Raw genomic sequence first — 26457 nt, forward strand, 5'->3', positions numbered from 1 at the left:
CCAGGTACAGCTGCAAACACAGATGCCAGAAGTGAAGACATGTCTTCATTTTGAAGACATTTTGGGTACAAAAAAGTGAAATGTCTTCACTTGAAGACGTGTGAAGACATGTCTTCACCATGCAATTTAAATGAGCGGAAAGCCGAAAGAAGACAAATGAAGACATTTTTTCTTGATTCGTGAAGACTTTTAAAAAAATCACCTGGCATCTCTGGCTGCAAAGCACAATATTTATTTACCTCCCAGTTAGCGTCGAGGTATAATGCTGGCGTCTATAAGCCAGTCGCCGCATGTTCGAATCTCAGCTGGGAAAGGCTGGTAGAGGCAAAGGGAAAGGCAATTGCTGGTAGCCCCGCAATTGTCATGTACTTAAACAGCTGGCTGCGAAGTCGGTCGTATAAAAACAGAAGGTCAAGTTTTGCTAACGGAATGTAGCACTTAAGCTTTGCTTTTTTATTTTTTATCCCATATTTTGCACCTTACTGGACACCGTAATCTAAAGCTAAAGGCGTACGCATATGTTGAGTTGGAAATGAATAAAATACAAGGGGTCGGACACTCAGCACATAGTGCCCCGGCACTGCAGAGATAGCAAACGGCACACCTCTAAAGCCTTATAAAAATAACATTTATAGGGCTTTACACACCTCCGGTTCAATTTTACATATGAAATGGGAGCACTGCCAGTTGTCAAAATCATCTCGCACGGTTGCCAGATCTATCAGATTTTAACGAATTTAACAAATCTTCCAGTTCGGCACTTTCGGTACAGCACCGGCACAGTTCGGTTCGTTTCAAGTCGCCTAACATAAAAACGGCTGTGCCGAGTGACCGACCCCTTGATAAAATATTGGTGGGTTACCCAAGTAACCAGTAAGCACTAAACACTAGTCCTTTGACAACATTGTATAAGCATACACAACTATGATTAGAAGCTTATTTTTCTTTATATATTTCTGTAGAGCTCATATAATGCCAAAAAGGCGAAATAGCGAGTTATTAAAAAGCTACGCCGCTAGCATGAATTGAGGCTTCATTCATTCATTCACACTAATAATGTTAGTGTTTATTTGGGCTTCATCAAAATGTCACTTTGTCTCAAGCTTTGTCTACATTTTTATCGACGTATTGGAAAAATATCGACGGCATATCGTGCACCTTTTATTCGGTCGGTGACAAACCAAAACAAAAAGGACAACACAAAAAAGTAATTTCTCCAAGAATTTCTCGCATTTACGCTGGCAGATTTTTTGGGCGGGATAGTTTTATTAGTTTTTTTATGTGGATAAAGGCGGGACACTTTTTGAAATTCTGAATAATGTTACCTCCTAGACAGGGCTCGAACCGGAGCCAATCCTGCAACATCATATCGTTTCCTTGCGCCTTTGCTATCTCAACCACAATTGAAATTAGTCGTATTTAAATCTTGGTGGTTTTCCTTCTCATATTATTACTACCTGTCCTGCAAAACTAAAGGGATAGAAAAAGACAGCATTCATTAAGCGGAAGAGAGGTATTATCAGAAATATTCGCTCTAAAAAAGCTTTATAAGAAGTCAAACAAAAACCCTTTATTTGTTATTTGCAATGTGACTGTGTAAACTGTCTGGATCAATGTTGCTTGCGATCTCTGGATCTTTTTTTTAGCTTATCGCGCAGTGATGGTTTGATTGCATCATGTAAACACGCAGAAAAAAAATTGTAAATGCAAAAAAATTCTGTATTATTTCAACAAAAAATATTGTAGACTGAAGGCTAACCCAGATATTTTTTTGATTCTAACTGTTTGACTTTTTAGTTCAACAATAAGGTTTGTTATTTCGAATAATAGCTAGTTTCTATCAAAGAAAAAATTGTAGAATCAAAAATAAGTATTTTTGAGTTTATAAACGATCTAGCAGAAACAAAGGGTGTATGAATTCAGTTTAAACAATATTTTTTTGATTCAATAATATGATATGATACAAGTTGAACTCAACAACAGGGGATTGTTGTTTCAAACTATCATCATTTTTCTGAGTGAATAAAAAAACTTTGGCATCCCTCTCATTTTCTGACGTGTTGAATGATGGTAAAGCCCTACACAGGTATATCCTTGTATGGCATTTGTAGGGCTTCGGTTGATGTCAAAAATATAGCGCTGTAGTACTAGATTGTTCTGTTTTGTTTGGTTTATATCCTTGTTGATGGACTATACAATTTCATCAATAATATTCAGTAGCATTAGTACTCTCAGACGCTATTATTTGTTATCGTTGATGTGGAATAAAAAAAACTAACTACTTTGATGGAAAGTAGATATTAATATATCAGATACAGATTGAATCCCCTCGGAATTCAACACAGTGCAATGAAGCTACGTAATTTACTACTTCGCATTCTGTTAGGAGCGGTTGGTCTGCTGGTGTTCAACGAGTTTATCGTTTACTATCTGGTGTTGCTCGAGGTAGGTCAGGCTTAGGTGGACTTTGGTTCGAAATATCTAACAAATCGGTGGCTTACTTTTCAGTGTCAATGGCCTACCAAACCAGTTCCAGTAAATGGGCTAGAACCGGTGAAGGTAATGCTGCTATCGGATACTCATCTTTTGGGGCCGATCCACGGCCATTGGTTCGATCGGCTGCGTCGCGAGTGGCAAATGCATAGGGCATTCCAATCAGCAATGACATTGTTCCAGCCGGAAGCGGTTTTTCTGCTGGGTGATGTTTTTGACGAAGGGAACTGGGTTAATCAGAAGGAATTCGATTTGTATGTCGATCGATTCAGGAAGTTGTTTCACACACCTAAAGGCACTCAACTCCACAGCATTGTCGGTGAGTCACGGAGCTTCTGTTTCCTATTTAATAAATGTTATAATTAAGATTTTTGCAGGTAATCACGACATTGGTTTTCATTATGCCACCCATCCGTACTTGGTCCATCGATTCCAGAAAAACTTTAACAACACTGGCGTATCACTGACCAGCATTCGAGGAGTAAACTTCGTTTCTATTAATTCCATTGCTATGGAGGGAGACGGTTGCCAGCTGTGCGAAACAGCCGAAAAGGAACTGCGTGCCGTATCGGCGATTTTTAAATGCGGTCGCGGCATCGGTCAATGCAAGAATGTTCCCAAGCTGGAGGAATACAGCCGTCCGGTAGTGCTACAGCATTTTCCCATGCACCGTGACTCGGACAAGGCTTGCAAGGAGCATGATGCCCCGGAGGTTGAGCTCTACCGAGAACGGTGGGAGGTGATATCAAAAGAATCGACTGATCTCATTGGTGAGCTGCTCAATCCACGGTTGGCATTCAGTGGTCACTCGCATAACTATTGCTACGTGGTAAAGAATCGATTGGGAATCGAGGAATACACGCTGCCATCATTCAGTTGGAGGAACAAAAATAATCCCAGCTTTATACTGGTGAGCATTTCATCCTATCAATTTATCAATTTTTTTTAGAATTGTTCCAGAACTAATTTCCTTGTAGGCCCAAATATCTCCCTCAGAGCATACCGTGTCACGCTGTCAAATGCCGGTGGAAAGCTCCATTATCACTATCTATCTGGTGGGTGCGATAGTCCTGGTGCTTACTTCCCTCTTACGGCTGGGAAGCTTTTTGGCACAGTTGCGAATATTCTCCCGGGGAAGGCGAGAATATAAGAAGCTCACTAAATAGAGTGCGCTCCCCGTATGGCACAGCAAGAACAAAGTGAAAGGCATGAGACTTGGAACAAATTTGTTCAGAACATTGTTAGAATAGTGGAACCGTAAAGAAACTTAACTGCGGAATTCGACCGATTTCCAACCGAAGGCACTGTTAATAAGCTCAAAGGAGTAATAATGCATACATCAAAAATTTTAATTTTAAAATAAGAATAATGTCATTCGAGTGTCTAATAGTTATAGGAAATTAAAGTTGTAAATAAATAGAATGCTTCAAAGTGTATTTAAACAGGTCTTTTTAATTGACGATGAGTTTCTAGATTACATTTTGTTTAGGATTTATCGAGATCTCTTTTTATTATTAAAGCATTACAACCTAAGAAAGATCAAGTATTATAGCGTTAATAGAAAGTAGAGGTTATTTTACGTTTGAATAGAGTTAGTCGCCGGTTTCGCCTATTATTTACGTCCAAAGTTTTTTAACTCAATACCTCTGCTTTTGCTTCGATTTTTGACAATAATAAATGCCAAAGCTGAATGCATTCAAAATTAATATTTATCATAATATCGAAAGTATTTACAGCGAGGTGTTTTAAATTTTATTTAATAAGCTTTTCATTGAAGTTTTTTAATTTTTAATTTTAAGCTTTTCATGCTTTTCGGCATTGAGGACATTGAAAAGCAGAAGGTACCAAATTTTTGCATGCACCAAATCATGACAATGTCAGGGACGCCAAATAGGCGGAATTATCTGTATTGCATTGTTAAGCATTTGTCAGATTTGTCATGCTGATAGCTTGGTACAGAAATAGTTAGTCCGTATTATTCAGATATTCATAATTGACAAAATGTTCAGAATTCTTGCAATCGTGTATAAATAAATGATACTTGAAAAGCGACAATCCCGATGTAATATGAGCATTTTTTGAACATAGCTGTCAGACAGAATTCGAAAGAATATAATCTGGCAACTCTGTCTGTCTGGGTGTTATCTTTATTTACAAACAGCTAAAAGGCTAGTTCTTGGGGGGATCCGCACTTCGCTCCTGTAGTGTCGGCTTTTTTTCTAGTCCAAAAAATTCAAGATTTTTGTAATAGTTCTAGCAATTAAAGTATACGAAATAGGTAGCATTCAAGTATATGACAAAGCAGTTCTGTGACAGTTTTAAACAAATTAACGGAGGCAAAATAGTCAAAGCGCCGCAGTACCAGAAGGTCACAAAGGTTAACTCAACCAGAACCGAACAACTGGTAAGTGGCACACTTTTCTTATCAAGTATTAAATGAATATTGATAGCATACAGAGATGACTCAGTGCGTAATAGTTGAAAATCCGTAGAGGAACATAAAACGAAAACGTAAGTGAATACATTTACCAGACAACATTATTTATCAGCTCACTTATGTGTTTGTGGATCTACCCGTATCCCACTTTGTTAATTTCTGCATAACGGTATTGTTGGTTTAGGCGTCGTCCTCATAAACAGTAAAAGTGTAGTAAAAGTGGGTAATATAAACCGGTTCCATCTTATCTGACCAATGACCAATACCTATTTGATGGGAAGAGGAAAAATACGTCACCGTAATTGGATTGCGGCGATACATTTTGAGTGTGCTGAGCCTGACTTGCAAATTCACCATATAAAGAGGCAATCATTTTGTGTAAAGGGGTCAATCCCGGCGCAATGGTTAGCATTAACGAACGCCTCTCACGCCGTGGACCCGAGTTCAAATCCCAACCCCGCAGATGTCACGAATGACTCAAGCTGTTAAAAGCGACTATAATCAAAACAAAAAAAAAACAGATGCTTCTGGTATAAATTTAATTTGTTAGGCACAGAGGAACAGCGAAGTAGTTCTCTTTCATATAATTATTATTCAATAAACTATAGGATTTAAAGATGCCTGGAGAACGAGGAACGGGAAGATTGAATGTCATTCTAAAATATCTTAAAATGTGAGCGTCACGAAAAGTTGTTCGGTCTTGAGGGCTAATAACTCAAAAGATTTGTCTATTGGACGGTTATTTTTTTGTCAATTAAATAACATAGTGAAAGCAGTTTAGTTTTGGAAATTCACTATCCTATAAAATGTATAAAAGTCAACTATTATCAGAATTCCATCAATTAATCATATGTAATTACGCTTGATTCTCAGACCATCGACAACTATGCCTATACACCTGCAACTTTTTCATTTTTCATTTTAAAAACAGCGGCAGAGCTCTCCCACCCCAACAGGTCGTGCGTCATTTATCTTAGGTCAGCCTTAACCAGTTTGATGTCCTGAACGTAAAACTTGATTCAAAATGCGCAGCCGTTCCTTAAGCTAATTTGCACTCAAAACGTGGGTGACGATATTTTACAGGATGTCTGGTTGCCTCTGCCGTAAGTTCTATTGTTTGCATCGATATTCAAAATTGAAGTCTTGTACGAAAATGTAGGTGACGGAGTATCAAATTTCATGCATATTAACGCATGCATCGCATCGCAAGATACGCCGAATATCTTGTAAGTCACGCCGAAAACAATTCCGTTGAAAACAGCGAATGTACCGGCTCCCGTCATGATGCAAGCATATGTGACTGAAGCGTCTCGATGTTGCCGACAGCTGCGTGTTATCTCTCGAAACCGCGCTGTAGAAAGAGGGCGAGGTGAATAAAACACCCCTTGAGGCCTGTTGAAATACTGTTTAAACAGCTAGAATCAACTGAAGTTTTTTTTTAGGTTTTTAAGCTAGAATCAAATCGATGTCAGCAGATTTTGGACGAGAAGAATGCAGCGCCTCTAGTCAAGCTGTGGCACGATACAAACAGAAGCGGAGGCAGCAAAACCTGACTTCCAAGAAGAGCGAGGAACTCATGCAGCTTTACAGTTTTCATGATTCGCAGAAATTCTGTCAAAATCTCAAGGTATCTTGTGTCGCGAGTCGAAACGAGCAGGCTGTAGATGAAGATAGTGAAGGGAACGGCCGCATTGGTGCAGCAATCCACGAGAATGTGTCACCCCTAACGATAGTGGGAATTAAACAAGATACTCACCAACTAAAAACTAACAAGGCAGCAGGAAAGTATGGTATTGGCCCAGAGACGCTGGCCAGCTGTTTGCGTTAGTTGATTGTCAAATTTTGGGATACAGAATGACTATCAGATGAGTGGAGAATGGGGTAGTCTGCTCTATCTAAAAGAATGTCGACTACCGAGCGATAGATTTATGTGAAGTTATCGGGTTGGCGTCAACCTACAGTGGACCAAATCCTTGCCTTGCGTTCCCTCGATTCGTCGATTTCAAAGCTGCATATGATACCATGGCTGCGATGGAAGGTATTTAGTGATTTGTGAGAATTTTGAGTAGGTTAAAAGGTGTAATCAGGTGAGCCGCGACCAATACAGCAATGATTCGCTAGTTGAGGGTTCGTTGGACGGTTCGTTAGTTGGGCCATGTGACGATTATAAATTTTTAACAAATGTCAGTCGTCCTAATTAGCGAATCAGCTGCAGTCGCGACCCAATTAACGAATTCAGGCTGTAAATGGAGCACGATTTTAAAATAATCGGTCAATTTCTCTGTCGGAAAAACGTTTGAGGCAGAAAAAGATCAGCTCGCTTAGGCAGTACTGTGGTAATCGACGGAGACCGCGAAATCGCGTATCTATGGCAAGCCTAATATTCAAAAGGTGGCTACAACTGGATGGGTATTGAGCAGCACTTGTTCGAATGCTGGACAACTATTCGGCAAAATGGTGTGCACATTAAATCAGGCGAAAACAGTAAAGCAACTACGCTCGATGCTTTGTTCGTACTGTCAACTCCACCCCGGAGCGATGCAGTTGGGCATCGTGAGGTACTTCGTGTCCGCCGGATATAGACCGATTCGGCATTTACACTTCCTCTCCCCCTCTCCCTTCTGTAGAAAGCCGATGGCGTTGAATGGAAGCTTGTTACAGATCGCCCGATGGTGTTGTACGACCGTAAAGTGCAGCACAAGCTGAAGAGGAAGCACCAGAGCAAGGTGGCCTCATCGTTTCGCACCTTGGGTCAGGAAGTCGGAGCAACTGACCAAACAGTGAGAAAGTACTTGGCCAAAATGGACATTTTTTTTTTGTGGAAACGTCAACTGAGGTTGGTAGCGTCTGAGTAGCAGACAATTACTCCGAAGGAGTGGTTGAAAGTGCTGTTGAAAAACATCTTTATGACGTGGGCATAATAGTGAACAAGACGTACTTAACGCTGAGCGGCAATGACTTGCAGGGCTTCGGATAGTGGATACTTTACGTCCCCTACTGAGGAGATAAGAGGGAATACCCGCTGTTCTTTCCATCGGAGGAAGATGCCGGAAGATGCCACCTTCATCAAGAATTACACCGCGAAGAAGAATGTGCTCTTTTGGCGGACCCGGTCTCAGTCCATTATCCCAAGAGATTACTAGAGGAGATGGACCGGCTGAACGGTAAACGTTGTTTTGAAAACCGCCAACTAGCTAGCACGTCTACCAAATATAACCGATAGATTTTTGGGCGAACTTCAAGCGAACAATCTGCTCCAATAATTTCATGGGCAAAACGGAGAAGCTGCTAATCGTCATGACCACGAAAGAGCTAAAGAACATGCCGAAAATCAAGATAGGATTACAGGATTACAGGAAAATTTGTTCCATTGAGTTATCTTCTGCAGTTCTTCGAAATTGGTTCATTTTTCAATGCAACGTTATGAGGAAGAAGAAAACAATTTCAGCATATAATTAAGAATTCGGATGGATGGGCAGGAGATGAGCTCATGTATTTGGGGTCACAGTTGACAGAAAGATTAATACAAAAATGCATGTTGGCAGCAAGTCGTCATAATTAAGATCGGTAGTCCTCTATGGCCAGGAAAGTACTTGGTATCTTGGAACGGAAGGTGTTTGACGCGACTCTACCTGGACGGAAGGTGTTGTGCACCGGAACATGAAAGGCACAAACAAACCATGCATTACACCAAGTACTGAGAGAGTCGACTGACTGCGGTGGTCTGGGCACGTTGTATTTGAAAATGGTTCTGCATGACTTGACAAAAAAAAAGCGAAGCGATGCCCTTCAAGCGACATGGATCGACCAGGTGGAAACCTGGGACTTCTAGGCAAATTAGGGTAACTTAGGGGACTTCTAGGTAAATTATCCCTACAGTTAGGGAGCGGGAAAACTGGAAATAATTTGCGCTTGCACAAGAGGGTTTAATAGATTCCTCGAGTCAATGCCAAAACTCTGTTTTTTTTTCAGAGCATCATCATAATCTACAATTTCTTTTATTTCTTCTATTACTTTGTTCGAAAGACCGTAGAAGTAAGTCAAGTCAATAAGCACTTTAGGTTAAGTCTATGATTATTTCTAGCAAATATTCAACTACAGTATTTCAGTAGGGGCAAATGGAGTGGAACGAATAGGTTTTTTTTTTCGATTCTCGACTGGGATTGGTTATCATTATTTGTTCTCCGAATCTGGTTTGTCTCCTATGAATAGCTGATATCGTCTATCGGTGAACAACAGATAGCAATAGAAAGTCCTAATAAGATGTGTCAAAAATTTGATGAATTGATTGATAAATATGAATGTATGAAATCTAAGAGAGTCCAGGGGAGAAATAAAGACAATTTTCTTATCTTGATTTTGTTTTGATTCGAAAATGTAAACGAAACTTTATTTATTGATAATTCAGTGTAAAATATGATTTTACATCCTGAGGAATCCTGAGGATTCCTATTTCATAGTATTGACATTCCTTTATCGAGTTATAGGTATCCTGGGGATTCCAACTGTGCGGATCTGCGTCCGGACAAGAAGAGTTTCATTTAGCACAGAAACTCATGCTAATTTTGAATCCTGAGTAAGATCGGGCACTCAGAAAGTAATCAATACATTAAAGTTGTATGATAAATGACACTAACATAACATAATAACATAAAAGCTCTTAAATTTATTCAAAACATTTTTGAAAAAATTAGATTGATTGTTGATTCAATACGTCATTCTTCTCGTCCTTTTTTGTTAGGGGTGGACTTAAATGACTATGATTCACAGAAAAGAAAGAACTTGTTCTCTGGTAAATTAAGGGGCTATCTGTTCCTATGTAAAACTTACAGTGTAATTACAAAATGTATTGAGCCAATCTCTGGTGATAACGCAGAATGCGTCATCAAACCAGATGGGATGCAATGCGATAGTGCGTATTTGCTTAGCAGGACTGTTCCTTTCCTAGCGTTACCAAGAGCTACTGATAACGGAATTTGTTTTCGAGAGTTCAATGCCTCTTTCAACCTACTGGTTTTTTGGTTGATATTCCGAAGCAAAAATTCGGAATGAACTCGTAAAATTTTGTTTTCGATTTTTTTCCTTCTGTTTGCCTCTACACTGTCCTATCTGTTGGTCATTGAGTACCAGATCGACCACTCCGGTGGGTCACCGAAAACAAACACTGGCAAGAGCTGGTACCCATACGACGAACACTTTTGGCAGTTGTTTTTGTCTACCCGCATTCACAGTGTTCACAGAGAGAGATACCGGCCCGCTAATATTGGCATAAAATTTGCAGCTGCCTGCTTCGAAGGCTCAGTGTGCGAGCAAGTGTCCATCAGTTCAGGTTTTTGCATCTACCTGCAAACTTCACAGTTTGTGCAGCTTGTTAGCGGTGTTTAACATTCAGTCCGTAGTGTACTTTTGAGCTAAACTTTCCGGTCCGGTTTCCGTTCCTACGACGATTGACGACCAGTAGCAAAAGGAGCAATTTAGTGAGTATGCAGCACTTATTTAATGTGTTAAGTTAGTTGAATTATTATCGTTATCACTTAGTTTGTCAAATTTAATGAAGCAATAAGATATTAGATTAGATGAAATCACTCAATTTAAATTTGATTAAGGTACTCCGTTAAATTACTATGTGTCTTTCTACGTTAATAAAAATTTAAGCAAAATCTTTTAAATTGAGTTAGTAAATTTAAAACCATACCGACGTCGCACACTTTCCTATATCTTCATAACTATAAGAAAGCATCGAACCCAACTGTCCAAGCGAGCTTTCGCAGCGAATGTAATGACGGGCTGTGGCGCTGTTACGAACGACATTGACCCACATTTTTCGCACACTCGCATTGCGCTGTGCTTTAGTAATCGTGAAACGCGCAAAACATTCCATCCCGTTGTCTTTGTCAGGCCGTCGCGACGGTCGTTCAATTGCTACCTTATCAAGCACAGGCTTAAAATTTACAATCGGTGCGAGATTTGTATTGTTAGAGTGAGTAATATATAGTCTAGTCCAAATAGACACAATCTAAGCTAAATTTGGGTCGCGTGGGTAAGGAATGAAATCTCAATTTTTGGGAACTACGATTAACTGAATGGCTTTGATAAGGCTTAGAGATAACGACTGTACAGTAGTTGCATTGATAATGGGCTGGTGTGTTTGTTGGTATCTATTCTGTTTACCTTGTGCAAGATGGGTAAAGCCAGTTGTGACTATATTAGAGCGCGTTGATTTATTGACCGGTAGTGTGCGATTGAAGCTACTTGCATTAACAGCTGATTGAAGGAAAGTGAAGTGTTCCTGCTACTGAAGTGAGTATTCGATGCGCCAACAAGTGTTTCGTCATCGCGATAGAATGATTGATTGGTTATTGTAGTGTCACTTCTTAATACAGTTCCTAGAACAGTTTATCGTTATTGGTTAGAACATCGATTACGTATGCACAAGGTTGCAGGGTAGTAAACTTAGTATAAAACATCATAGTTTCATTTAAGACAAGTTTTTTAAACGTTTTAGTGGTTTTGTATAGATTTAACAGTGAGGAGGTACGGTTGAGGTCAAAATACGCTTCAGTTTCAGTTTTTATTTCTTCGATGAAGTCAAGCCATTTTGTTGAAGCATTAATGTTGAAATTGCAGGCGAAAATTTTGATTATTTGGGTGCTAGCTAACGAAAATGCGTTTTTAGAAAGCAAGTAGATTAACACGACTTGAAGAACCACGAGAAACCCGAAATAGTTCGTAAAACAGAAGAAAAACATTGGACGCTATTTTTAACACTATTTTTCAGCAATAGTACAAAAAACAAAAAAATTCGGAAAAAATCACTTTCTGGGAAAATTTTAAACATATTTTTAATCTCACTGTAAACACTCCCGTTCTACGGCCGTCTCGCCTTGAATCATCTAAGAAGCAATTGCCTCTAAGAGAGTAAATAAGTCACACCGTACAATGCGCTAACTTATTTGCGCTTAAGGGAAAACAAGAACTATTTGTAGTGCAAGCAGTGAATTTTCCTTTTGTGTTTGGCTACGTAACATCCAATGCGCCATTAGCAATTTTAAATAAATACCATAATAAAAAATAATTGTCTTCATTATTCTGTATTCTGCTTAAACGCAAAAGAATAACTTTGAATTATGACAGGTGATATTGATCTTATGAATTAACAATATTCTAATTAATATTACCTCCTCGGCATCTCTATCTTGTTCTGCAGAGTGAGACAGTGCCCCCAATAAGATGAACCCCTCAATACTGAACACCAAACAACATTGGTCGTTCTATAAAATTTCTGTAAAAAATGATTTGTTGGAAGTGGAAGATGTACCATGGGTAAAGAAGGGTTTTCGAGAAAATAGTATACTTGGAAAAATGGAAAATCGTTTTCGAGAAGAAAGTTTTCGTATGATTCTTCTACTAAGCGGTATTGTAGTGTTCAAGAGCTCAGTCGGTTATTGAATGTTGTTTATTTTCCGTTGCTAATGGTATATCTAATTTCTATGCCGACTAGCTACTACCGGTATATTCGGTATAATGACTTTCACCGAAATGGCATACAGCGAAATAATACTCCTCTATATGGACTTTGGGGAAATATGATACAACCGCCTGTTAGCCTAATACACTTTTGTCATGAACAAAAATGCGAAAAATGAGCATTCACCCCAGTGATGAAAAATTTTAGGGAATGATCCATTCTAAGAAATGACCACTCCCGTTGCTCTAGCATCCTCGTCAACAGCGCGTTACGTGGCCAGCCCATTACCGTGCCTTGCCCTGCCGTGCTTCAGTCGCCTCACAATATCCGCAGTTTTGTATACTTGGTAAATTTCGTGATTTTTCTTCTAATATGTTGCAAGAATAGATCGCAGGATCTTATGCTCAAATACTCGTCGGTCGCTCTCTTTCAACGTCTGCACTTCAAAGGTATTTCTACCTATCACCATCGCAGGAGCTACCACGCTCTCTACCAGCCATCTTCCACAGCTCTACGATTAACACCTTTTTCACAGCTCTACGATTAACACCGATGATATTGATGTCGTCCGCAAATCCTAGAAGCATGTGAGCTCTCGTGATGATGGCACCGTTTCTCTGCACGCCTCCCCCTCCAATATCCATCTTCAAATGCAATGTTGAACATCAATTTCGCTAGACTGACACCTTGCTTCAAACCATCTAATGGCACAAACGAGTCCGATGTCTCACCCGCCATCCTGAACTTTGATTTTGAACTTTCAAGGGTAGTACGTATTAGCCTGATTAGTTTTGTTGGAAAACCGTGTTCAAGCAATCCGCCACGGCTCATTTCGTTTAACTGAATTGTACGCTGCCTTGAAGTCTATTAACAAACGATGAGTTTGACGGATTTCATGCCAGCTCGACCAAAGGTTGGCACGACCCTCTCAGAATTCAATGAAACTTTGTGTGTGTAGAGAGTTCATGTAAATAAGCAACTTTGCATACTTAGTTTTTCCAAAATTGGTCTAGACCAACTTTTGGAAAGGGCTTAATTATTTTCTCATTTTTTTAATAAAAAAATAACTCGAAAATTATAGCACCTACAAAATTTTGTATAACTTGTGTAACTTGTGTGTGCGAAAGATGGAATGCTTGGACTGGTAGGGACAAAACTAGATCTGAGACTAATTAATTCATGGATGTGGTATAGTTTAAATGCGTAAAGCACTCGAGTACTAATCGAGAAATTGTGGGTTGGAGGCCCACTGCTATAAGCTACCCAATATTTTTATCCGCAGATCGGAATTTTCTCAATATTCAGTCTAACATTTTTCGCACCAAACGATCCTCTGCTTTAATCAAAATAACTTGTATAAATAATTTTTGACGTGTTGTACAATAGGATTGATTACCCCGACCTTTTACGACTAGCAAACTTTTTCGTTCCAGACCGACGATCCCGTCAACGGTCGTTAATACATATTGTAAGGGACAGAACAGTTTTTGGACAAAACCATCCGATGTACAAATGTTTTAGCCTGTTTAAATAATTTAGAAATGTTCGATTGTTACGTAAGCAGACATCATTTTAAAACCAGCATAAGATACTTAACATAGATCAGTCTGTACAGTATTGCCTGAAGACGTAGTAAATAAATAAATAGATAAATAGCAAAAATACACAACATTGCTGAATATAGTATACATCTATCTTTGCTTGTTTAGGAACTATAGAACTTTTAAAATAAAAATGCCCTAATTTTGACCTGTAATTTATAATTTAACCTATGAATTACTCGCAAAAAGGGGCATCCTTTTATTCAAAAACTCTCGCCAGGAAATCAGAACAGTTTCATGCAGACTGAATAGTTTTTTAAATCATGTTTAAAAGCTCAAAAGTTTAACAAAATTTCTAGGCTGACAAAATCGGGTGTAGACAAAATTAAGAGCTAACAAAATCGGAACAATACTGTACTATTTTTTCCAGTAAGGACTTTTTTTGTTAGGAAAACTTTTTTCCCTTCAATTTGACCATCTTGCGAAGTATGGAAGATTTATAGGCCACATAATTATCTAACTTCAAAAAAATTTCATCAATTGGACTATGGACTATGGATGAACTTCCAATACTGAAAAAACACAAACAATAAAAAATCCTGTTTTTAAATTGAATTTCCACTTTTTCTAATTATTTTTTTTGTTTAAATGCAATCGAATTTCTTAGTTTAACATCAAACGGTCAACAAATCCACCATTATACCGGATTAAAAAGGTGCCAAATAGAGTAGGTACTGAGCAAATTTTTAAAATATTTTTAGGAAATACAGTAATATGCCACATTTGCAGATTGCTTCCAACGAACACAGTAAGCAAAGTTATTTGAGAAGTCTGTGATCTGTCATTAAATTGATATATTTGCTTCATCAAATGATTCGCCGCTATTTCGTGCGCCTCACCCTACGGATCAGTCCGCTGAGCGTTATAATGCTAATGATTCTTTTTCATTTACCTTTTGTAGGTAAATAGAATTCAACGTAATTAGGCATCGATTTTACCCAGGGTAACCAAATCGATGATGATGGTAATAGTGGGTGGCTGGTTTGGTTAGCCGAAAGCGGTTAATTGATTTCAATCAAATGTCAACGAAATTAGGCATTTCTTCCTGTCCTGGAGTAATTGATAATTATTCGGAGGTAGACATTGGGCACAGCATGACATGGAACAGACTGATGGCGATGGGGTGCTGCAGCAGTGGAATTAGTTTTAATTACATTGCCCGGTAACTGTTGTTGCGTGTTTGATGTTGTCGTTTACTAAATCATTTACACAACTGGCGGCTGGAATGTTGAAATTGATTATTATTGATTTGTTTTCTATATTTGGTTTGTCATGAATTCGTTTAGTATAAAACTATCGTAATTGATACTTGATTTTCAGCTAATTTTTTTTCACTCTCTTGATTCATTTCAGAACCATGCGTCTAATTATCCTCGATACGGCCGATTACGTAGGTGAGTGGTCCGCCAAGTACGTGATGAAACGAATCAATGATTTCAAGCCCGGCCCGGATCGCTATTTTACGCTCGGTTTGCCGACAGGATCAACTCCATTGGGACTCTATAAAAATCTCATCAAATTTTACAATGCGGGAAAAATCTCATTCAAATACGTGAAAACCTTCAACATGGACGAATATGTCGATCTACCGCGGGATCACCCGGAAAGCTACCATTACTTTATGTATAACAATTTCTTCAAACATATCGACATCGATCCGGTCAACGTGCACATTTTGGATGGCAACGCACCCGATCTGGTGGCAGAGTGCAATGCCTTCGAGGACAAAATCAAAGCCGCTGGCGGCATTGAGTTGTTCATCGGAGGAATTGGGCCGGATGGGCACATTGCCTTCAACGAGCCCGGTTCGTCGCTGGTTTCGAGAACTCGCGTGAAAACTCTGGCACAGGATACGCTGGAAGCGAATGCGCGCTTTTTCGGCAATGACATCAACAAGGTGCCGAAGCAGGCGCTCACGGTGGGCGTTGGAACCGTGATGGACTCGCGGGAGGTGATGATTTTAATTATCGGTGCGCACAAGGCATTTGCGCTGTACAAGGCCATCGAGGAGGGGGTCAACCACATGTGGACGGTTAGCGCCTTCCAGCAGCATCCGCACACGATCATGATTTGCGATGAGGATGCCACGCTGGAGCTGCGCGTCAAGACGGTTAAATATTTTAAGGTAGGTGCAGCCCCAAGGTGGAGCGTTTAAGTCACATTTATCATATGGTGATTGGGTCTTTTATTTCCTCTTTCTCTCTGTCTTTCCCTATTATTCTCTTTGGTGGAAATTTTTTCTTGTGTTGGGGTTTCTTTGCTTCTACTGTCGCTAACATTGGTTCTTACTTAAGAACGAAGCTTTACACTTTTCAAGTAAAATATTGCGTAACAATTACTTTAAATGATTCTTGACCAAAAAGTTACTTCAAATATTTTTATTTATGTAGGCATTGTTATTGGATATATTTCTGACGCCATAGCCCGAGTACACATAATTCGTATAAACAAAATTTGGATTACAGAGATCTACGAGAGTCAAATTGTTATCCAATCGGATTTTCTGCAATATCTTCTTGGAAATATATTATTAGTAGTAGATTGAAATCGCCACACTTCCATATAATTTGCATCAGAATCAAACCTTGGTGGTGGTTATAGCAACATTGTTTCAAGCAGTACATTCCTCACGTTAATTGAATTCTCTGCGCACTGCGCACTTGGCTGGGCCAGGTTAACTTAAGTAAAGTTAGCTTTTTGTGAGCAATTTTCACTATGCTTCTGGTGATGGATTACCAAACGGAGTTTTCTGCGTTTTATTCGCTAATGCCAACCTTTCGACACGTTTTCTTCCCGTTTTTATGAATGCACCCGGTTGCTCCGTGTTGGGCGTGCTGGCAACAATTAAATCGTTCAGGCTCTAAGTCAAATTCATCACAAACTGATCGAAGACGACGCAAACGATGTACGAAAGTTCAAATAATCGTCTACGTACCTACACAAAGGTAATTTCGAACCACTACTGGAATTCTACTGCCGCTGCATTTGACAAATTGGAATTTAGTGTCCATACCGCTTCCCACTCAACAACCGTCACTGTACCCTTTGATTCGTTGTAAAGACAAATCCAATCTCAAAGAAGACCAAACATCAAATGGTAAAATTGGCTCCTACAATTACATTTACTGCATAAATTTGCAAACCGAAAACGGACCAGTCAACGGAAGGCTTTGTTTTACGAACGAGAAAGGACGTTCAAAGTAAATCATTTGAACACTGTCTGGCAATCGAAATAGTCTTCTAGTCATCATTCACACATTTTCTATATCTATCTATCTTGGGCTTTGTGACTGACATGTCTAGTGGCAACGTAAAGGGCAGTTTAATCGGTAACCATTCATTCATATCTGTTCATAATCCGAATCAGGTTTGTTTCTAATATGGCGTAATCCCGTCTGGGACAAAAGGGTGGTCTAAAATTTCCTCATGCTATACACATTTGAAACACCACGCTTAAAAAATTTCCCACACCACCCTAGTTTAGTTCGAATGCTTTTTCTGTTGAGTAGTTTAACCCTCCCCGCACACCCTATCGAGGAAAAAGAAACATTTTACAATTCCCATTTTCCTTTGTGTTCATCGCAAAACGTGTTCTGCTCGTATGAACAACAGGATTGCTACATTTTGGCCTCGGCCAGTGGGGACGCCATAAGCGGGGCCACTCAGCCCAATTGACGACGACATGCAGCAAGAAGAAGAAGAAGAAAGCAACGATGGCAACGGCACAACAACGACAACAACTACAAACAGCAACTGCCCCAGCAAGTAAACGATCTTTATCACCTTTCCATGTCCATTAAATTGGCATCCAATCGAAGGTCGTCATTACCCCTTGGTAGGTGGATGCCGCCGCCCGGTCTGCGTTCCCCTCGATCCCCGGCGAGTGTGGGAAGGGAAATAATAGGGCAAGCGTATCCCGCGCGGTCCGTTATTCGGTTCTTGTACAATATATGCTAGCAAATCGCATGCACACACACCTATGGGGCATTAATTAATTTGTTTCCAACTGCGCCCGGAACGACCCTTTTTTGTCTCGCCCACAGAGTCTGTACGATGTTCACTCGAAGCTGATTGAAGGAACGTGAAGATAGCGTAACGAGCCGCAAATATCCCCTGTTACCGTTACCACCACCACACCGGAGGGAGAAAAATGTCACTCGAATCCAAAGGGTAGTTTTGTGTTTTAGTCGTTTGTTTGCCAGTTTTCTATATTTCTACCATGCATCACAATTATACATATATAATAGTTTTTAATTTGTCGCTATGCTTAGGGAAGGAACGGAAAAGAAATCCTAATCTGAAATTAATATTTTCTAGTCGATTCTCCTTTTTTTTTTGCTAACCTGGAAAAATCACGGTGAAAAATTTGACAAGAACTTACATTTTGGAATTTTTCTTAATAACCTCAATGTTACATTGTTGATGTTGGAAACCATTTTGATAACCAAGATGGCGCCTTACAGTTGAGCATAGTGCAAGAAAGATCATACATTTATGTCTACTTGCTGGATTGCAGTCTCTCTCTCTCTCTCTCTCTCTCTCGTTGCAATCTAGCGCCTCTGCCCCACAGATGCTGCCGAATTTTTACAGCCGGAGGGGAACATTCAAATCCCCTTGAACGACTTCAACGCGAAAGTTGGCTCAAACAACGCGGACCTTGAACGCGTCATGCGACTCCATGGTCTAGGAGAGATGCTCGGAGACAGGAAGCTGTTTACAGGGATGTGTGGTAATAACTGTATGATCATTGGTGGATCGCTCCTTTCCTCCATGAACCAGTGTATAAGGTGAAGGCCACGTGGCGTTTCTGCATTACCGAAAGTGGAGAAGGAGCCTTCTTGACGTACGTAAAGAGAGCCTAGACTAACTCTCTAGCCACAGAAGAAGATATCACCGCCGCGGTCAATTGTGATATTCGTTTGTTGTACGATATTTCTCGCCGCCTTAGTGGATGGAATACTAAGATGCCGCTAAAGGACAGAGCTGGTTAGCTACTTACTGACCGTACAGAACAGCTTAAGCGATGGATTGAACATTTTGAACAACTCTTTCGAGTAGCGTATGACGCCAATAGTTCATCGCATTAATCGCGTCAACTCTGAGGAGCCATCACTGGGTGAACGTCAAGTAGCAATCAAAAGTTTGAAATCTAATAGAGCGCCAGGGAAAGACTGCATTTTAGCCGAGATGCTCAAAGCTGACCCTTCTTTGTCAGCCCAATCTTACTCTGAAGATACTACTTAATCGGATCCAGGAGAAAATCAACACTAAATACTCACCAGCGTCAGGAAGCTGGATTTCGTAATGGCCGATCATGCGGACAACCTGGACGATAATTATATTGCAGCAGATCAACGAATTCTTGAACTCTTTTGTTGGTGGATCGATTGAACCACGAAAACTTTTGGGGCGCACTCAGGCGTAGGAGAGTTCCAAATAAGCTAGTCCATCTTATCGAGGCTCAGTACGAGGCGTTCCCGTGTAAGGTGTTGCTCAGACAAGTCAGACCCTTGTCAGGCTTGTCAGACCCCGATTGAAACTAGAGGAAATCGAGGATTGCCTTGGAATCCTCTAACAATGGAGCATCTCAATGTTCTCGACTCAGCCGATGACGCCAAGTTAGCAAGTTAGATGACCTCTCCGAGAGCTCCTAGGCAGCAGGTCTTACAGTCAATGTAGCAAAGACTAAGTCTATGGCAGTGAACACACACCACCAGCTTTACAATAGTGGGAAGTTGATCAATATCTTGGTTGCTAGACAACATACGATGGTGGTACCAAGGCTGACGTAGCCACACGGATCAGAAAAGCTGTGGGTGGCTTTGCTGATTGGTGAACTATTTGGCGCTCTAACCAGATCACTTACTTACTTACTTAATTAGTTTGCCGTCCTAAGATACAGATTGATGGACAAAATTTCTCCAATTCACTCTGACGTGGGCTACCGGTCTCCAATTCGTTAGACACCGTGAGCTCTCCGCTAGATTTCACTCCACTTGGTCTAACCATCTTGCTCGCTTCACCCCTGGTCGTCTTCTGGCTACCGGATTTCAAGCAAACACCATTTTTGTAGGGTAGTTTTCCGGCATCCTTGCAGCATGCTCTGTCCATGGTAGTCGCCCAGCTTATACACCTTTTGAATAATGAGTGCGAGATCATGGTTTATCCTTCGCCTCTGTAGGATAAATACCTAATATGAATAATAATAATCAATAGCAGAAAAAAATTAAATGATGACTTTCTTTAAAAGTAAAGTACTTTCGAAAATAACAATTCTGGCACCCTTTTGAACAAGTTATTCTGTCTCCCACTCCGTTTCCCTTTCGCAAAATGAGCAAGTCCTCAACTATATAAGTAACAAGCCTCTCGCGTGCGAGCTCATTCAATAATCGGATACCGCAGACGACACACGCACACCATGAAAGGCAAGCAGCGATCCAGTGACGAGGCCGAACAGCAGCAGCGGGTAGAACTGACCAGCGCAATCGAACACTTCTTGCGAGGACCGCCGAAGAGGACTGCTGCTGAAGAGCAGCAGCAGCCAGGAAAATATGTGAAGCCCCTACCATCAGCCACAAATTACGACAGCCCCCATATTCCGTTCTCCTGTATGCCGCCAATGATCGTTCTTAGCACTCGTCTTTTGAAAACTCCTAGAATTCGTAGGTCCTCCTGGAGCATTATCCATGCCCGTAGAGAACAACCGGTCTAATGTACGGGCGGGGACATACTCTGTTCGACCCCAATTGCTTATGAAACTCGAACGCTACGAATGTCACGGCTGGTGTCATTATCCACCATTGCCATGTTGAACAGCAGACCTGAGAGACCATCAGCTTGACGAAGCCGTCTATGTGATTGGAATGAACTACTGAATCCACCTATGTGATTGGAATGAACCGAAATCCACCTGAAAACCGAACTCAGCACTGTGTACCATCTATCAGAGATTGAATCAGTTTAATAAACTGCCTGGGGAAGCCGTTCTCGTCTATGATTTGCCTCAGCTTTTTTCAGTCAATGGTATCATATACAGCTTTGAAGTCAACGAACAAATGGTGTAGTAGAATACTGTATTCTGTGTCAGTGTAAATATTTGATCTGTGGATGACCGATGACCGGATGATTACAGGGATTTGTCACAGTGGAACTTTTCACCCTTCTTGTATCCTTCGGTAGCTGTTCTGTGCAATAAGCCGGTTCAGACGAGTGGTCATCTTTTCTGGTCCCACCACTTCAATAAGCTCCGTTTCGATGTCATCTTTCCCAGCCAATTTATTATCCTTTAGCTTATTCTTTTGATGGCCTCTTTAACTTCGCTTATCTTTGGGGCTGGCCCCTCCTCTCTGTTTATCGCCACAGAGCTGTGCGAGTTCATGGTTCATCATCAGCCTCCATATTCCGTTCTCCTGTATGCTGCCGAAGATTCTTCTTAGCGCTCGTCTTATGAAAACTTTTAATATTTGCAGGTCCTCCTCGACCATTATCTATGCCCGTAAAGAACAACCGGTCTAATGAGCGTCTTGTATAGGGACTGACCGCCCAGTTAGTTTCGAAGTACGATGCTGGTCTAACAAGCCAGTCATGGTAGTTTCGAATGTGCGGTGCTTGCTAGATAGAGTCAGTAGGATCGTTGCACTGGCCCCGTTATTTTCCTGTATTCTAACAGCCGGCTGCGAAGTCTATCGATAAGGAAGAGGCATGCCTAAAGACGGTATAAACCCAAGGCCTTGCTTTGTATAGGGACGACTTCTCTCCGCCTGAATGCCATTCAGGTGTTCATCGAATTGCGGCTACCACCTTTCGTCCACCTCACGATCGTCCGCTATACTGTTCATAGCTGTTTTGATGGTGTTTCAATAGTCTTCGAGGGGGGGCTTTGTTCAGCTTTTTCCTCTGTCGACAGCGCAGCTTCGAGTGAATGCGTGTACTTTACGGTGACGTCTGGCTGCTTCAATCGCGCGTCTGGCGTCGGTATCGAATGTTGTTCAGAACGTAGAGACAACGTCAACGACAGTCGATCAAACCCTGGTCGATCTGTGCTTCTGTCTGATTTGATGACCTCCAGGTGTTCGGGTAGGAGTCTGTGCTGGCAGAAGAAGATACGTCGATTAGTCTTAAGCCCATTTCGTTGGTCAGTGGGTGTACGCTGAACCCTCCTAACACCGGTTTGTATTCCTCCTCCTGGCCGATCTGAGCATTGAAATATCTAATGACGATCTTGGTATCAAGTTTTGCGCATCGGTTGTATTCACGCTACAACTGCGTGTAGAATTTCTCCTTGTCGTCGTCAATACTTCAGAGGTGAGGACTGTGCACGTTGATAATCACCCTTATTCTGCGAGGCGAGTGACGTGACTATTTTGGAGTAATCGCGAATGAGGTGACAATTATCATCCAGGTGACTCGCTTTGTCACCTAGGTGACATGGTTTGTCACTTAGGTGACAGGGGTTTGTTACCTAGGTGACACACGGTTGTCACCCAGGTGACAGCACACAATTCGACTTGCCGTGGCGAGTCACGGCGAGTGACAATTGTCGTATTGAGTCACGTGACTCGCAGAAGCGTGAATGCTTAGGTTGAAGAACCGGAGGAAAGGAGCGAACGAGATCTGCAGAAAATCGCTCGACTGTCCGCAAGGACCAAGAAGAAGAATTATATAGCCAATAAATAAGTCAGTTCTACAGAACCGTGTTTCATGTCTCATGAACCAAGTATCGTTTTTCTTTTACTGAAAAATCAACCAAATTTTCTTAGCAGAAAGTCATGCTAAGTTTGACACAAATTTCCGTATGAGCTAGGTATTGTTTTCAGAGCGGGTCGAGCCTCAGACAGTAATGGTTCATTTGAAGAAACCACTATTTAAAATAAAAATTTCTAAACCTGCAAATATTAAGCAAATTTTTGTGTGACATGCGTTCAGGGGTGGTCCCAACAACTAAAACATTTCAATTTTTTAATTTTTCCTCACCTGAATAAAAAGCAAAATATTCCTGCTAGCAGAACGTAGTTTCGATCTACGGACCTCTGGGTTATGGGCCCAGCACGCTTCCACTGCGCCACTCTGCTTCATCTGTATACGCAGGTACAGGCATATATAGGCTTTCCTTTTTCTATTAAAGCTTGTAATTTCGTCCATCGAGACATAAATTTGTTATCATCGGGGTTGATTAGGGTTTATTTCTAATTCCCGTCGTAGTAAGGAAAGCCACTCTAATTTTCATCATTTCTTAGGTGGATTCAATGAATACTCCAAAAGGTCTGCTGCTGATTTGACTCAAACACACTTACCTTCCGATCCGCGCCCTTTGAATTCACTAAAAAGCGATTAATAAAGCATTTGATTGAAATTACGCAGCTGACTTTATATTTTAAATTCGTCGTACCGTTTTAAAACCCGTCCATCAAAATTTTTCATCGTCCGAACTAAAAATCGCAATAATGTTTACGAAGCTAGCGTGCATGTATTTGAGTAGGACAGCATGAAAAATATTATTCTGCAATAATTCTGTAGGTTATGCAAGTTTTCCCGGCTGCAGAATAACAACAATGCGTTGCGTGAGTTATTTTCATTTTATGAATGACGGAAATTGAAACGATTAGTCGACATTTTGTTCTTCGTCGCACGAAAAAACGTTGGAAATTTGGCTACTAGGAATTCTTTAATGAAAAAAGCATTTAAATAGATCTCGGCTCACTTTGATTGATCGCGCATGAGAGGCAACAAACTAAAATATTAGGAAATAACTAGGGGGACTGGGGGTATAATGCGCACGTTAAGAAGAATATCATATTATTCATCAATGCGGAATGCATTTCCAGAAACTAGATTATAAACCCTAAAGTAGAACAGTTTTTTACCTAACATGCTCGTCCTGAAGCATAAAAATCAATAAAACACGTTTAAATCGTGAAATTATATAAGGCATTTGAAAATTTGTTTTCAGATTCGTTAGGGGTAAAATGCGCATAGGTGTGTACAAAACGAACCACAACAAAGGGTCAAAATGCACCGCAACAAATTGGCAAAATGCGCTGTCTGTTTTATTTTAATGCAAACCCGGCACGACTCAGAACAGCGTGAGGACCTACCTACTTGTTAAATTTGTTATTCCGGATCGCGGTTTTGCAATCGCCAGGTCCATCTTCGCTGGAGCGGTCGATGCTAACATATCACACAAGGGTTTTTCTTGGTACCTTGCCGGCAACGGATCTTTCACTGTTTTTCACTGGTTTTCACTACCGCCGCAAGTGGCAGACTCCGGCCAAGACCGATGGTGGGTTTTTCTTATGTAGCTTCGCGACATCTTAACCGGGTTTTTCGGAGCGAATCAGAATTAAAACAACACTTTGCCTTTTGCTTTTACCAACGTTTTGACGTTTGCCTAAAAGTGTATGGGCTACTAGATCGATTAACGTTTGGTTGCACTGCAAGTAAATTCATGCTTCTCAGGGTGCATTTTGCCCCGCTAGAACTTGTTTAAAAAAAATCGTTTAAATCACATAAATAATAATTCAATTGAGCAATTTTACGTTGGCTGCTGGGTACCGAGACCATTGTTCAAAACAAAAGCCATTTACAGATACGTAATATTGTTTATTGGTGGCGTAATGTCTTACGAAAAAAGTTGCGAAAATTGTAAGAAATAAGCCTGCAAATAATTTTTTTGTTTTTTCATAGGATTTATGTAATTTAGAAAGCTTATATGCTCAACACAAGATTGAAATGTAAAATAGAAGCGATTGGCACCCTAATTACAGTTTAAAAGTGAGTCATTCGTGAATTATTAAAGCGGCGCATTTTGCCCCGACTGGCCATTTTACCACCAGTTACCCTAATTTGTGCATTGTGTGTCATAAAAATCGCTGATATTTTTAATAATTTGTGTTGGATAGGACGGGAATAGGCAATTACGACGAAGCAGCAACATACCCTACGTAAATTCTCTTCTGTTGGATATTTGAAAAGCAGTTGAACCGAACTTACGGAGGTTTTTTATTGTTATTAATTTTCCAGTAACTGCCGCATATGTCATGTTTCGTGGCGACTTGACGTAGCCGACGACATTGTCTTGCTCGTACAACACCGAAACGGGATAGATGATCTCTTCAAGAGTTTCTGAGAATTCTATAGCGGGGAACACTGACAATAGCACCATCTTCACAGAAGCGTGACATCAGGGTGAGCAGGTGGATGCCTTTCAATATATTGGCAGTTAGGCATCGTTCCATGGTGGTTCCAAGACTGATATAGCCACACAGATAAGGAAGGTCAAGAGTTCCGTTGCTAGTCTGCGAGGCATTTGGCGCTCAAACCAGATCTCTCTACATACCAGAAACCAAATTTTCAACTAAAACGTTGAGTCCGTATTGCTGAACGCCTGCGAAACGTGGTGCGTCTCGGTGGAGGCAACTCAAAAACTGCCAGTATTGTGTCATATGACTTGACAACTGGATGTCCAACGAGGAACTTCATCGTCGATGTCATCAACGGCCAATAGGAACAGAAATTCGAGAATGTAAGTGGAAGTGGATTGGTCACATCTTGAGGAAAGGAGAGAACAAGAGAAGTACTCGGAAAGCAAGGACAACGAGGAAGACGCAGCTTAGCCAACGATATTCGGGCTGTTGACGAGCACCTGTCCTGGCGACAGGTGAAAGTCATAGCAGGTAACCGTCGGCAGTGGAGATCTCTGATTTCAACCCTTTGTTCTACTGTACCGGCTGACATGGACCAATAAGTAAGTAATTAAGTTACTGTCACTTATTATGTATAAAAAATGTCGTATATGTTTACATTTTTTTGCAGTACTATGATAATAAGAGTCTCTAATCTAAACAAGAACGAATTGAACGATGTGTTCGTTACAGCAACAAAAACATTCCAACATTTCGTTGCACCGATATTAGAAAAGCAAAAGTTTACTCTGCTAGCAGAACGTAGTTTCGATCTACGGACCTCTGGGTTATGGGCCCAGCACGCTTCCACTGCGCCACTCTGCTTCATATAAGTAGAGTGGCTTTTCATTTTCTACTCATGTTTACTCTGTTGTAAACCCATCCATCGAGACTTACATTTATTATGATAGAAAAGCCACATAAACGCTTGCTGATCACGATACAGCGACGTAAATTCTCTGTTGGATATTTGGCAGGCAGTTGAACCGAACTTACGGAGGCTTATTTATTGTTATTGATTTTTCAGTAACTGCTATATACGTCATGTTTCGTGGCGAAGCGCTTCGCGCTTGGTCCGAAATGCACGTTACATACTTCCACCGAAAGCCTTTCATTTTTTTGCTTATGCTGTTCATGAAATTTGGTAGTAACTTGGAGGCTTGCGTTTATGGAGTTTTAAGGTATTACGCTAAATTAGCTTTGCATATTTGTATCAGTTTGGTCAACCAAAGATCAACTCCACGATAATTACGTTCAGTAACTATTTGCCTCAGGATA

General features: G+C 40.7%; 2 protein-coding genes and 2 non-coding genes across 11 annotated transcripts; 2 read left to right on the forward strand and 2 right to left on the reverse strand.

Moving 5' to 3' along the window:
• Positions 1–2214: 2214 nt before the first annotated feature.
• On the forward strand, positions 2215–3919 carry LOC128742901 (metallophosphoesterase 1 homolog). Its single transcript, XM_053839396.1, has 4 exons — positions 2215–2445; positions 2509–2812; positions 2871–3403; positions 3471–3919. The coding sequence occupies exons 1-4, from the start codon at positions 2350–2352 to the stop codon at positions 3657–3659; spliced, it is 1122 nt and encodes a 373-aa protein (XP_053695371.1). The 5' UTR covers positions 2215–2349; the 3' UTR covers positions 3660–3919.
• A 753-nt stretch (positions 3920–4672) lies between these two features.
• On the forward strand, positions 4673–18240 carry LOC128741825 (glucosamine-6-phosphate isomerase). Of its 8 annotated transcripts, none has more exons than XM_053837899.1 (4): positions 4673–4897; positions 15353–16124; positions 16857–16944; positions 17612–18240. In XM_053837899.1, exons 2-3 carry the CDS (start codon positions 15357–15359, stop codon positions 16920–16922), a joined length of 834 nt encoding a protein of 277 aa, XP_053693874.1. In that variant the 5' UTR covers positions 4673–4897; positions 15353–15356; the 3' UTR covers positions 16923–16944; positions 17612–18240. The 8 variants fall into 8 exon arrangements, with proteins under 8 accessions (XP_053693874.1, XP_053693882.1, XP_053693877.1 ...); XM_053837907.1 differs by lacking the exon at positions 4673–4897 and adding an exon at positions 10232–10407; XM_053837902.1 differs by lacking the exon at positions 4673–4897 and adding an exon at positions 10232–10407 and having other exon boundaries at positions 18043–18060.
• A 4758-nt stretch (positions 18241–22998) lies between these two features.
• Trnam-cau (transfer RNA methionine (anticodon CAU)) lies at positions 22999–23070 on the reverse strand. The gene has a single exon. It is a non-coding gene; the product is annotated as a tRNA-Met (tRNA).
• Positions 23071–25932: 2862 nt separating this feature from the next.
• On the reverse strand, positions 25933–26004 carry Trnam-cau (transfer RNA methionine (anticodon CAU)). Its single transcript has one exon. It is a non-coding gene; the product is annotated as a tRNA-Met (tRNA).
• Between the last annotated feature and the right edge of the window lie 453 nt (positions 26005–26457).

This window comes from Sabethes cyaneus, chromosome 3 (genome assembly GCF_943734655.1).
Source record: "Sabethes cyaneus chromosome 3, idSabCyanKW18_F2, whole genome shotgun sequence".
In the NCBI taxonomy this organism is placed as follows: domain Eukaryota; kingdom Metazoa; phylum Arthropoda; class Insecta; order Diptera; family Culicidae; genus Sabethes; species Sabethes cyaneus.